The sequence below is a fragment of the Fundulus heteroclitus genome, chromosome 12 (genome assembly GCF_011125445.2).
Source record: "Fundulus heteroclitus isolate FHET01 chromosome 12, MU-UCD_Fhet_4.1, whole genome shotgun sequence".
NCBI classification, from domain to species: Eukaryota; Metazoa; Chordata; class Actinopteri; order Cyprinodontiformes; family Fundulidae; genus Fundulus; species Fundulus heteroclitus.
The window spans coordinates 46,747,001-46,759,100 of record NC_046372.1 but is presented as its reverse complement, the minus strand read 5'-3'; the positions used below and the strand labels follow the sequence as shown (position 1 = coordinate 46,759,100).

At 38.3% G+C, this 12,100-nt stretch overlaps 1 protein-coding gene across 3 annotated transcripts in view; it reads left to right on the top strand.

The window, feature by feature from the left end:
- Positions 1 to 11,869, top strand: part of adgrd2 (adhesion G protein-coupled receptor D2) — a 94,350-nt gene extending 82,481 nt beyond the window's left edge. For 2 of the 3 annotated variants that reach the window (XM_036144691.1, XM_036144692.1), the window contains exons 24-26: positions 973 to 1,031; positions 4,430 to 4,460; positions 8,957 to 11,869. In XM_036144691.1, the coding sequence (XP_036000584.1) occupies positions 973 to 1,031; positions 4,430 to 4,460; positions 8,957 to 8,964 (98 nt within the window). In that variant the 3' untranslated portion in view covers positions 8,965 to 11,869. The remainder of the gene's footprint in view (positions 1 to 972; positions 1,032 to 4,429; positions 4,461 to 8,956) is intronic. The other variant, XM_036144693.1, reaches the window with a different exon arrangement.
- Positions 11,870 to 12,100: the final 231 nt, after the last annotated feature.

The following is a 12,100-nucleotide window of genomic DNA, read 5'->3' as shown; positions in this document are numbered from 1 at the left end:
CACAAACAGGTTCGTACATTACTTTGGGTCCAAGGTTTTATCGAAGATGCAATCTTTTATTGAGCCAGAAATATCAAGACATTTATGCACGTGCCCTCTCCAATGCAGCCTGCAAAGAGAACTACAGGCAAAGAGGAAGAACCCTGCTCTACTGTTGCATTTATATCTCTATGCCATTACAGGAATTCTATTTGTAGGGAAGTCCTCCTTCTGAAAGCTGTCATTAAAAGGAGTTAATGCTGTGAATTCTCGGATTTAGAGTCTCATTTATTCTCTGTGTGCAGTTCCCTGCCATGGCTGGGCCCAACACTGTCATTTGTTGAGCTTTCTTACTTAAGATCAAAAAATGTATTTCAAAATCTCCTCAATATATACATTTATAATCAAATACCTTTATCACTCTAGAAAGTGTTGCAGACCTTCAATACTGCAGTGTTTATAGAAAAATTAGGAAACTCTTAAGATATCTTGTTGAATCATGTAACATCAAAGTGAAACCATGAGGTTTCCTTGCCTTCCTAACCTTTTCATAGCAGTGGTCAGAAAAGGAGGAAATTTGGGAAGTCACCTTATAAGTTTCTCCCTATTTTAAAGACAACTGATAAAAAGTGGAAGACAGACTCTGCTCTTTAAAAGTCCCTGTACCAAGACCTGTGACTGAATCATGGAATAATGGTGGACATCAGGGTGTTGAGAATTAAAGGATACTCACAAGCAATGTGACATAAGGACAATGAACAGTAGGACTAACAAAGCAAATGTATCAGTAAAGGAATGTAGAATTGACAGATTTTTTTCTCTTTTGTGTTGGACTGTACACATTTTAGCTGTGCTTTGTGAGTTCTGAAAAGCTTTGCTTGTATTATACTCAGGCTAGCTTACTTTTTTGACCTTGCATAAACAAATATGTGGTTTCACAAAGACAAACCCAAACATTCAGTTGAAATAGGTGTTTTCTTTTGCTTCTTTCAGAGAGTTTCAAAAAGGAAAGCTTTATCAATTTCTCTTTGAGACAAGCATCAGGAAACCAAGTGAGTAACATTTGGGCCACATTAATGAGCTATGTTTTCTAAAATCCTAAACCTTGAACAATGTGTATAGAAATTTCCGTTTCATTTCTTTGTTGTAATAATACTTCTTGGCAATAAATCTTATATTATTAGAAAGCCTGTTAATTTTCCTATAGATAATGCCATATTTGTTAGGAAAATACATTGTTGTTATAATCCTTGGATGTTTTGGATTTTTATTTGCATTTTTGATCTCTTTCAACTTTTTGTTAGTTCAAAAGGATGTTTCCATATTAGTTCACTCTTTTGTGTTCAATTTCTCCTTCTGTTGTTCTTGTGTTCTGTTCCTTCTATATTCCACATTTTTTCCCCTAGATTAATGTCAGTCTTTTCCTCTTGGTTAAATGTGTATTTGTGTCTTAGTTCAGCTCCCTCTGAGTAAATTATTGACCTTACCTCAGTTTGCCTGTTTGTTCTCCTCCAAGACTGCTCTTAATCCCCTAATTACCTCACTTCGTTCAATGTAAAAAAAAAAAAAAAAGAAAAAAAAAAGAAACCTATAGTAGGTCCTCTGGACAAGGTGTTCTTTATTAAAGACCAAGAGACCTCTTCTGTCTTAGGAGTTACATGTAAACTTAGCCTTATAAGCAGTAACTTTGCATAGTGGATCAAAACATTTACCAGTGACAATCAAAACTGTTTTTTTATCGTTTTGTTTTGTTTTTTGCTCTGATGGCCACCTATTGTTACCAAAGGGCTGAGTTATACTCACAATAACAGCATTGTAATAAGGGGACATTTAGACCCAGAGGTCTTCACTGTTGTTTAACGACAAGTAGTTTCTCTTCACAAAAATGGCTAACTTTACTCCTCTCTCAAACTAATGTTCCTCCCTTTCCATGATAAGAAAGTCTTTATCACTAAAAGAGTGACCACTAGCCTGCAGATGAGTAACCTTGCCTTCAAGATGAATTTTCGCTGTATTTGTGCATTCACAATCACACGAGAATCCATCTTGTACCGCTCCTGCTTCAACCGTTTGTGCTCAAACCAAAAACAGGGGTTGGGCCAATCACGTTGCAGTATTGTGGTTTAAGGCGAGACATACAGCTGCAACGAAAGCAAGAGCTGCTGAACCAATAAAAACATGGCAGCACGGGAGGACACACATAGCTGCTGCTATCACATCTATTTGGTCAGAATCCACAGTTTCATCTTTGAAAGAAGAATGCCCTATCACTTTGGAGAGTTCTGCTCATTTCTTTAAACGGATTTTAGAGAAAGGAGCAGTCCCAGATTGATATTGTGTGGAACCTGGAGTACTTCACATTATCAATCTGCCTGGTCAGGTTACCAGATGAGTGTCAACTATCACATCCTGGCCTGATGATGTTGTTCTTCTGTCCTGGACCATCCTTTTGGCCAGTGGGTATTTTGTTTTCCTGATGTATAACTGGTCCCAGTCCTCCTAACACTTAACAATATACATAACATTGCTCTGTTTGTGAAGGGGGACCGGATCTTTGAATCAGTCTTTGCCGTAAATTTTTTTGGGGTTTGAAAGCCACTGGGATGTCATGTTTACAAAATAAATTTCTCTGTTTCTCTGAAACTCCCACAACATACGGAATGAATACTGGTGTGGGTTTGGGATCCTCCTTTTCACTCGATGGCTGACTGGAGTCCTGTTTGTGTTTCTTGTCTGCTCTGAGGAAAGTCCAGTTGGGATGACCACATTGCTCTAAGACCTAATGAACTTTTCATTTTTCTTTTTATCTGGCTTATTGAGATGTATCAGGATACTCATTCTCCACTCTTCCCTCAGTATATAATCTCACTGGTTTTCATTGTTCTTTGTTGGTTTATCCTTGTTACTCTTCCCTATGTCCTGTTCTTCTTGTGCAAGATCTGTCATTTTTTGTTTGTGTTATTGAACCTCCATCATGCTCATCCCAAGTTCCTGTCTTGGATTTTGGTCCTACCCAACATACAAAATATGACACTTGTGAGTTAAGCAGCAGAGTTGAGTAATACGGGTTGCACCTAATAAAAATTTCCTCTCTGCCCATGTCAAAAGGCATATTCTGCTACTGACAAGTTTGGTGTCATTTATTTCTATGGATGACTGAAGCTTAAACAAACAAGTCACAATTGCAATTTAACACTTTTCTAACCCAATCGAGGCCTTAGTAGAGTGTAGGAAAACTGTACACCACCACAATTGTCATCATTTTAGTCACACACTGCTGTATGACGGCATGTCATTCTTCAACCAGCATTCACTGGATCTAGTTCATTGTGGTTCTGTTGGTTAGTATGGGGCAACCAAGCTTATCCCACAAGTCTTCATTTGGGTTAAGGTCAGGACTACAGATCAGCCGTTCTATCCTCTCGATTCCAAAATGTGGGGAGGTAGGCTCCCATGATCCCTGCAGTGTGGGGACGAGCACTGACATCTCCTCTAGATATCTCTCATACATTGAGATTGCATCTAATGATGACAAGCATTGTTATTTCTGTGATGGAAAGGCTGGCCCACACCATCACACTGCCTCCACCAAAAGCTTTTACTTTACTGATGCAGCAGTTAGCATAGCATTCTTTTTGTCTTCTACACATCGGATTGTCTGGAGAGAGCCATTACCCTTATAGTTCTTCAAATGTTGACTCTTGATCAGAAGACTGCCTACACTTCCTAACTGCTGACTTGATGAGGAAATGTTTTCTTGAGGTGCCGTCTGCTTGGAAAACTCAATTATGTCACTGATATCTCACGTAATATGGAGGTTGGCTTTCACTCAGAAGTTGGCACTATACATCCCGCCACATATTACAACAGCTTGCTTCTGCAGAGCTCCTGCCCTATCCAGATCAGTCAAACATGGCCTGGTTGGAACACACACCAAATGATCACTGTAACGGGATCCATGTTTATAGATGCTGTTGATCAGATGTCGCTGATCAGAAGCTGCTGATCAAGAGCAAATCAGGCACCGGTTGCTCATGAAGTACCTGAAGCATAAATTAGGATTCAATATGATGTCATGCTGATGTCCTCCTTCCAGGGTGTTATAATAGAAACAGGTTGATATTGTGCATTCTGGGATACAGTGTTTTTAGTCTCTTTTGTTGTCTGTGTGTGTAGTTCAGTCCTTGCTTTCCATCTACAGCTGGGCTCCAACAACTGATTGCTAAGGCAGAAAACTGCCACTCAGCCTACAAACATATTTTCCTTACAAATGTAGCACCATTTAAAGGGAAATAAACAAGCCTTTCTACAGTATCGATTTATTACCAAGAAGCCTTGATACAATAAGAAATAATCGACCACAAGGATGTGCTTACTTTTCTATTCTAAGTGTAGGAGTTCAATATAAATGTGTAATGTATGTATGCTTATTTTGTTTATGTATTTCCAGGTGGTGCAGCTGACTGGGTTTAAGCCATCAGGTACAAAGTTATAGTTTGTTTCAGCTTTGTATGAGAAGATCACACTTTACAAGAAATAGTTCAAAGTTCAGTTCACATAGATTAAAACTTTCTGTACATACTGTAAGTGATCTTTTGAAATGTTCAAATCCATTTTTCATTTTAATTAGACAATTGTGGCAGACTGTTGGTGCATTCAAAGGATAAACTGAGTGTAGCTACCTTCAGCAGTGTTAGTTGTTTTTCTACATGACTCTTTCAGACTTTCACGTCACAGTGGAGGTTTCCGCATAATTCATTAAAAAGAAATGAAGCCCAAATGGAAAGGTCATGAAGAAAAACATGTAAATACAGCCACTCTGCCTCCATAGAATTTAAGAGAGCTAGCAGCAGCCATGTGCTGCCAATGAAATGCACATTAAAAATGATCGTCATCGCTCTGTCCAGCAAGCTTCAAATCATCATTACACAAGCGCTGTACTACCTCATTATTTGTTATCTGTGACGCTCCTTTTACTTTTTTAATATTTTGAAAGCTATAATGAGAAAAACAAACACTGTAACCCTTCTTCGTTGCCTGTTTGTTTGTTTGTTTGTCTTTATTTTGTGTACTCTTGGCCAAAAAGAAATTTCACCACGGTAACATGCGGTGACAGTAAAGAATCTTTGAAACTCAAAACAAACTATAACTATCAGTTTGTGTCAACACAATGAAAATGAATGATCTGAAAATCAATTATTCTGCAATCGGAATGATTGTTCACAAGTACAAAATATTAATGGTTGTTTGTCTTTCTATTAGTCCCAGTGACTTCCCTCTGAGGTCCGAGTTCCATCTCTGTAAAAGCCTCAGTATAAAATGTTGACGTTCATAACAGTAGCATTAGAATATGATTGATAAATTTGGCTTCTTTGGAAGCGTTTTCAGGAGAAAAGTCTTCTCCTCATAAAGAAGTCAACTGAATGACATTCGTAACATTACATCTGAATGAGTCACAAAACTCCTGTTCCGGTATCATTTGGACAGATAACACCAAATTAGATGTATTACGGCAAAATGCGCAGCACTATATTTAAAATAAAAGATTGTATATTGGCACAAGCCCCTTATACCAACTGTCCAGCACTGTGTTGGACAGTTGGTATGGGCCATGGTATTGGTCATCAACAGGGCAATGCTCCCAAACACAGCTATAAAGCTATAGGGTTGAAAAGGAAACTGATTGTGGTGCTAGAAAGGCCTAGTTAAAGTCCAGTTTTGAACCTAATCTCCCCAGAAGTGTTCAAGGGAGACCCTAAGGCAGCGAACAGCTAGTTTAAGGTCAGACCAAGGCATCTTAATCATATATGTTTAATCAGATGCTGTGATCGTATTATAACTTAGAGCCACCCCAAAATCCTCTTTTTGTTTTTTCAGCCGTTCAGACGTGAACTTGCTGTTGTGCTTTGGATCATTGTCCTGCTGCATAACCCCAGTCTGCTTGAGTTTAAAGTCTCAAACTGATGGTTGGACATGCTCCTTCAAGATTTTCTGCACCAGTATTTTGTTAAGTATGGCAATTCATCCAGTTGAAGAGGCAAAGCAACCCTTGACCTTCACACTACAATCACCACTATTTTTGAAATGTTATTCCAAAATGTTTTTGGTTTTATGCAGGATGGGTTACCTTCCAAGACGTTCCTTTTTTAATCTTTTCAGTCCAAAGAAATTTTTTACAGAGATCTTGTGGATTATAGAGATGTATTTTTGTCAAAGTGGAGACAGACCTTTGTTTTTGGTTTTTGGACAGCAATGGTTTTAGCCCTTGGACTCTCTCTTGGAGGCCATTTTTGTACCGTTTCTTTTGGATTGTTGAATCTTGAATTCTGACCTTAACTGAGGCAACTGAGATCTGGAATATTTTAATTGTATATATGTGGTCTTTTTGTAAACTCCTGAGCCCCGTTTCAGAAAGCTGGGTTAGTGGATATTCAGAGTAATTTCTGGGGTAAACTCCTGCTTCCCCTGGCTTTTCTGGTTCAGAAAGCTCAGAAGCCATTACCCTAAGTCAAAATATGACAACAAATTACTCTGTGAAACAACCTTGCTCAATAGCAGGGTTGTTTGGGCAAACTCTGAGTTTTTCCTCCTTTTTAGCTGAGATCTGCACAAGGAAGCATCAGAAAAGGTGTGTCCTTTTCTGGAGGAGCCTGTATGCTGCTGGAGCACAAATACTCCAGAAAAATCTTGGTTGGAAGAGGCTGATCAGGCCACAATTAAATGTATTATAATTTCTGGATTAATATATTTTCAAACGCTACTGTTTTTCACCAGTGTCAATGAATTATGTTAATATTCTCAGCCTGCACATCACTTTCCTAACACAACAAGGGGCTCTCAGCGCTCTCAGTTCTGACCTATTTGTTATGGCTACGGCACATCATTATTTCACTTAAATAACGGCACCTTTACTTGAACTTGAAATATAAATATACCCTATGGTTAATATAAAATTAGGCTAGCACAAATTATACACCTATAAGAAAGTCAGTGTCAGCTATTTTTTTAGAAAAATAGGTGAAGCTAAATTCTGGCAAAAAAATTAATGAACATATCATTTATTTCGACAACTCAGACCATCCAATCTTTAATTGCAAATGTTGATTATAGCCAATTAATGCTGTCGTTGTTGAATGGTAAATATACGAATAACTTAAAACTTAACTGTACCTGATTAAACTGTATTTTCATACTTGATCATGATTTGTTGCTATGTCCTTTCAATGCCTGTCAGGTTGCACATAGACACGTAATCAATGCGTCCCCTTCCCCCACCAATGACTGTACTGTGAGAATACAACTTTAACTCTCCTTAAAATAACTCTCATATCAGTCATGCATTTACCTTTCAGCAATTCTCTGCCACTAACTCGCTTTTTCTGCAGCCACAGCACTGTTTCTTATGGTTTAATATTCTCCATATGTCTTCATTAAAGATTTTTAATTCTATTCACGGAAATTGCGCACTTGGAGGCTTCTTATTTCCTGCCATTGCCTTGGTAAATCATGTTATCTGTGTTCAATTGATGAGGGCTTCTTTCATGCACATGATCATGCTTGCGTTTAACTCAAGGTTGATTGGACGCTGAGTTTAGTTACCTGATTGGTATCACCTGTTCTGAAACCAAAAATGCTGATGACAGAATGAGCTAGAACTACTCAGAGTAGATCGGCCAATCTTTCTGAAATGGGGCCCTGGATGAGTCATTGAGGCCCTCTTAGAGTAATTATGGTAGGCTGGTCACTCTTGAGAAGGTTCACCACTGTTCTATGTTTGCTCTAACTGTGAATAATGTCTCTCACTGTGGTTCGCTGGAGTCCCAAAGCCTTAGAAATTATTTTGAAACCATGTACAGGCTGTGTCATGGCAAGGACTTGGCCTCTTACCTGTCCTTGAATTTCTTTAGGTCAGGGCATAATGTGTTGCTTCATTACATAAGCCTACTTTATGTTGTCAGGCTCTGTTTAAGTGATCAGGCTAGTGGAGTTGAACCAAAGAAGTGTGGTTAATCAAAGTTCATTTATAATTTTACAAGGAAAGCTGGATGTGATTACTTTTTCGACATTGGGCCAGGTTAATTTTCTTTAATAAATCTTATCATCTAAAACATTTAACAATGACAACAAAGGCAAAACAGAAGTGGTGAGAGAGCAAATAGTTTGTCACAGCACTGTGCATCTATGGTTGCATGTATTACCATATTATGAGTGTGAGGTTCTAGAAACTGCAGGATATATTCCTCATAATAAAATTGCCGTACTGAATGTTTCCCTATTCTTCTTAAACAACACAAGTATTCAAAGCAGCCTTGAAAACACAGAATATGTCAGCATTTACGTCTGATAGTTGAGCAGAGTGCATCAACTCATTCTAACATAATAGTCAACAATACTTTTTGCAATGCAAAATATGCAACAGGCTAGGTTGTTTTTTATAGTATATTGTAGAGAACCTCAGATAAGAAAGAGTTGCATGTGATACAAAGAGTTGATTGGAAGTGAAACAGAAAAATAGGCTTATTTATGCAGCATCAGGTATGTGTGAAACCTGCTCCTTGTGTTCTTTGTTGAAGTGAACGTAGAGATGGACACAACAGATGGTCTCCATATTTCCAGAGGGTTAAATCATCGCTGTCAAATGTTCTAAGTGGTTAGGCAGTAGAGAGGAAATCTTTCATAGCTTCGTTAAATGTTGAGGCCTCTGCAAGAAGAACCTGATGAACAGTGTGTGAGTGCTGCAGCACGCTCAGTTTGGAGACAAAGCAGGGGTTCATTGCCTTAATCAGGATGGGCCAGCAGCGGCCATTCACACTATCTGCCATTAAGCACTCCAACACCTGCTCTCTTTCACTGCGCCTTTCACGTGCCTCCCTTCGTCTGTCCTCCTTTGTACACAAACACACTCATAAGACAAACACACGTCACATGAGACAGAGCCAGGAGTTGCTGCTAATGCCTTTCACTTTCCTTCACGCAGGTTGTTGAGCTGCAGATGGAAGAGGAGCGCCTCTGTACGCCACACACACGCGCGCCCTTGATGGAGAGCAAGAAGACAAGATTGAAAAGCGCAAACTCCGCCTTCTTCCACTGTCATCTGTCCAGTTGATCCTATCAGCTCATTGCTTTCCTAAGAATTCACTTGTGTAAAATTTCCCATATGTTGTGTATAGTTGAAGTTGTGTGGAGGCTTAAATTCGCAGTGATGAGTTCTGGTAATCTTTCCACCGAGCAGAATTACATATTTTTCATATTCTTCAATTGAAAACAGGAATGTTTCAAAACTCTATGTTGTGTCTATATTCTGATCATCCCATCCCAGAATGCAACAAAATTGTGTTTTGTATGCACTCTGTGCATGCAAAATGACAATAAAGTTTGTCTAAGTCTAAGAAACCCTGCAATGTGATGAGAACACCTTAAGCCTCGCAATGGACCTGGACGAACATACTGCTAACTAATCTTAAACTATTTTTATAGGTTATTGTCTCTGTTTCTACTTGACACCATTATCTGAGTTTTTTTTATGGTGTAGCTGTTTCCATAATCATCATCAGCAGTCAGAGTCATCCTAGTTACACTTCCTGTCAGAAGTTCACACATTCTAACCATCAGCATTAACCTCATTTTCATTTAGGGGTTTTATGATGCATTTGAAACATTGTTTTCTCAGGGTGGAATGATTAAGCAGCAAACAGCACACAATACACTTTGAAAACTAGAATTGGGTGCACATCTTCATAGGGTCAAAATTAAGAGTACAGACCTAAACCCATTTGGGTAAATGTCTCATTGGCAAGTCACAAACAAATAAATCATACACTTTTTGGAGTCTTATTCCAAAACCTGTTCTAATTTCTATGTGGGTTCATTGTGCTCTCGTTTCAACCATCTAGATATTGATTGGAGGTGTAGTTGGAGAGTTTGGAAGTAGTCCTTCATCTGTATTATTCCACTTGCTTTGTGTAACGCGTCAATTCTCCTGGCCATAAACAGGGCCCCTGAGCATGATACCATATGCTCAGTATGATATCATATACTCAAAAGTTGGTACAATGTTCTTAGGTTTGAAAGGCTCACATTAACTCATCCAAACGTCTTGTCATTATTTGGAAACCTCTGAGGTCCTGATCTTCAAAGTTTCCACATAAGGACCACTAAATTGTGTGGACAGGAAAAAAAACTGCTAGTAATAGATGGACGTGTTCCACCTGATCTTCAAAGATTGTGTCTACAGTGGATAAGAATTGCAAAACGGATTTGGTCCACCCCATTTAAATGAGTACATTTTGTGCACCACTGGCTGTTTGGGAGCTTCTGTCAAAGAAAGAGGAAGATCAAATCTTTCACATAATCTCTTGAGACAACCAGGACGCACAAACCGTTCATCATTGAAGAATTTCTGCTATTAAACTTTTTCTAAGACAGTATTAATTATTATTAAAAAGTACAGAAAAAGATTGTCGGCAGAAGTTCTGAAAAACAAAAGAAAAACCTTTTATGTATCCGTTAAATAAGATGTTTCAGCTGACAAATCAGATTTTCCTGTTTGTCATTATTCTACTGGTTTGTATATCGGTAACAATGCAAACTGCCCACCACCCACAAAGGGTGCAGCTTCGGACATTAATAAAAATATTACTTGGTATGTATGCATGTATGTATTTGATTGGATCAGAGGAAAAACTGCTTGTTTACACATTTCTTGTTTTTAAAATAAATATTTTTTTGTTGAGTAATCATTCCACCTTGATTTAAAAAAAAAAAACAATTCAACTCAGAGTTAAAAGCCTACACTTAATATTCATGCTGATGATGGGGATATGTAGTAAACCTCTGACAAGCACTGTATACAGATGTGGGTAATCCAGGTTCAGAAAGTAAAAGCCTGTCCAGAAATGAGTTCCAACCATTTCCAGCTCCACAGCAGAGATGTGGGCTCAGTCCAAAATACCTTTAATAATAGCTTTTAGCTCCTGCTCCTAGCTGCTGTTCCAGTAAGTGACATTGCACGTTTCCTAAACTAAACTAGCAGTGGAAGGGAGCATTCAGGTTAATTTTCCTACCTTCTTCCTTACTGACTGCACTATTTGGACATGGCGACTGCTGATGCACTTCTGCTTTGGCTAGAGTCCTTGCTCTATAAGGGTATTCGGATTGAACCAGGGACTACAATCACCAGTTTAAGTGAACAGGATGAGGGAAAACCAGGGATTTTACTTTCTGAAACTGGATTTACCCATCTCTGACTGTAAATATGTTATTTGGTAGCCTTAACCAGCAAGTCGTTTAGATCTGGCCGTTGTTTATCTCTACATTACATCAGATTGTGTTTACTATATGTTTTTGGATGAAAACATATAGTTTTGATAGTGGATGTGGATGACTATCCACTATGCATTATATATTGACAAAGAGGGGATATAGCACCCAGTCTGAAAGCTTAAGTTGACAAACGTCTAATGTAATGAAACACGTTGAAATAAAGTAGAGAGCAGTTAGCTGACTAGCAAATACTCCACAATTGTTCCTCTGTTACATATTGGCCCCATTTCTGTTTTGTTCCTTTTCTTCTGAGTCCAACAAGAATAACCTGTGGACACCATTTCACTGAAGTTACTGATAAAACTCAACATCTTAATTGGGAAACATTTTAGAACTGTTTTTGGTGAGATTTAAGTTCGTTTTTTTTTTGCATAGCATAAATTCACAACAAATGTTACTTCAAGGCACTTTACAAGAGCAGCCGGTCCAATTAACAAGCAGTTATCAACAGTTCAAACCAGATATTTACGTATACTGTATTAGGGCTGGACGTTATAGGAAAAAAAACATATCGATATTTTAGAAATCCTATTGATCAATATCAATAATTATCATCTAATTGAAAACATATATTTTTAGTCCACCACTTGGCCATTTTATGCTGTTGCTTAGTGACCTATTTTTAGATACAGAACACACAAAACACTGAATTCAAACTCAATCATTTATTCAACCAACTTTTTACCAAAACTGCAAGTTTTTAAACAAAGAAAAAAGAATGTGTGCTCTCTGAATTCTTTGAAGGGGCGGGGCTTGGGGGCGGAGCATTCCTGGGTCTATGTTTGTGATTGGTTGGGAG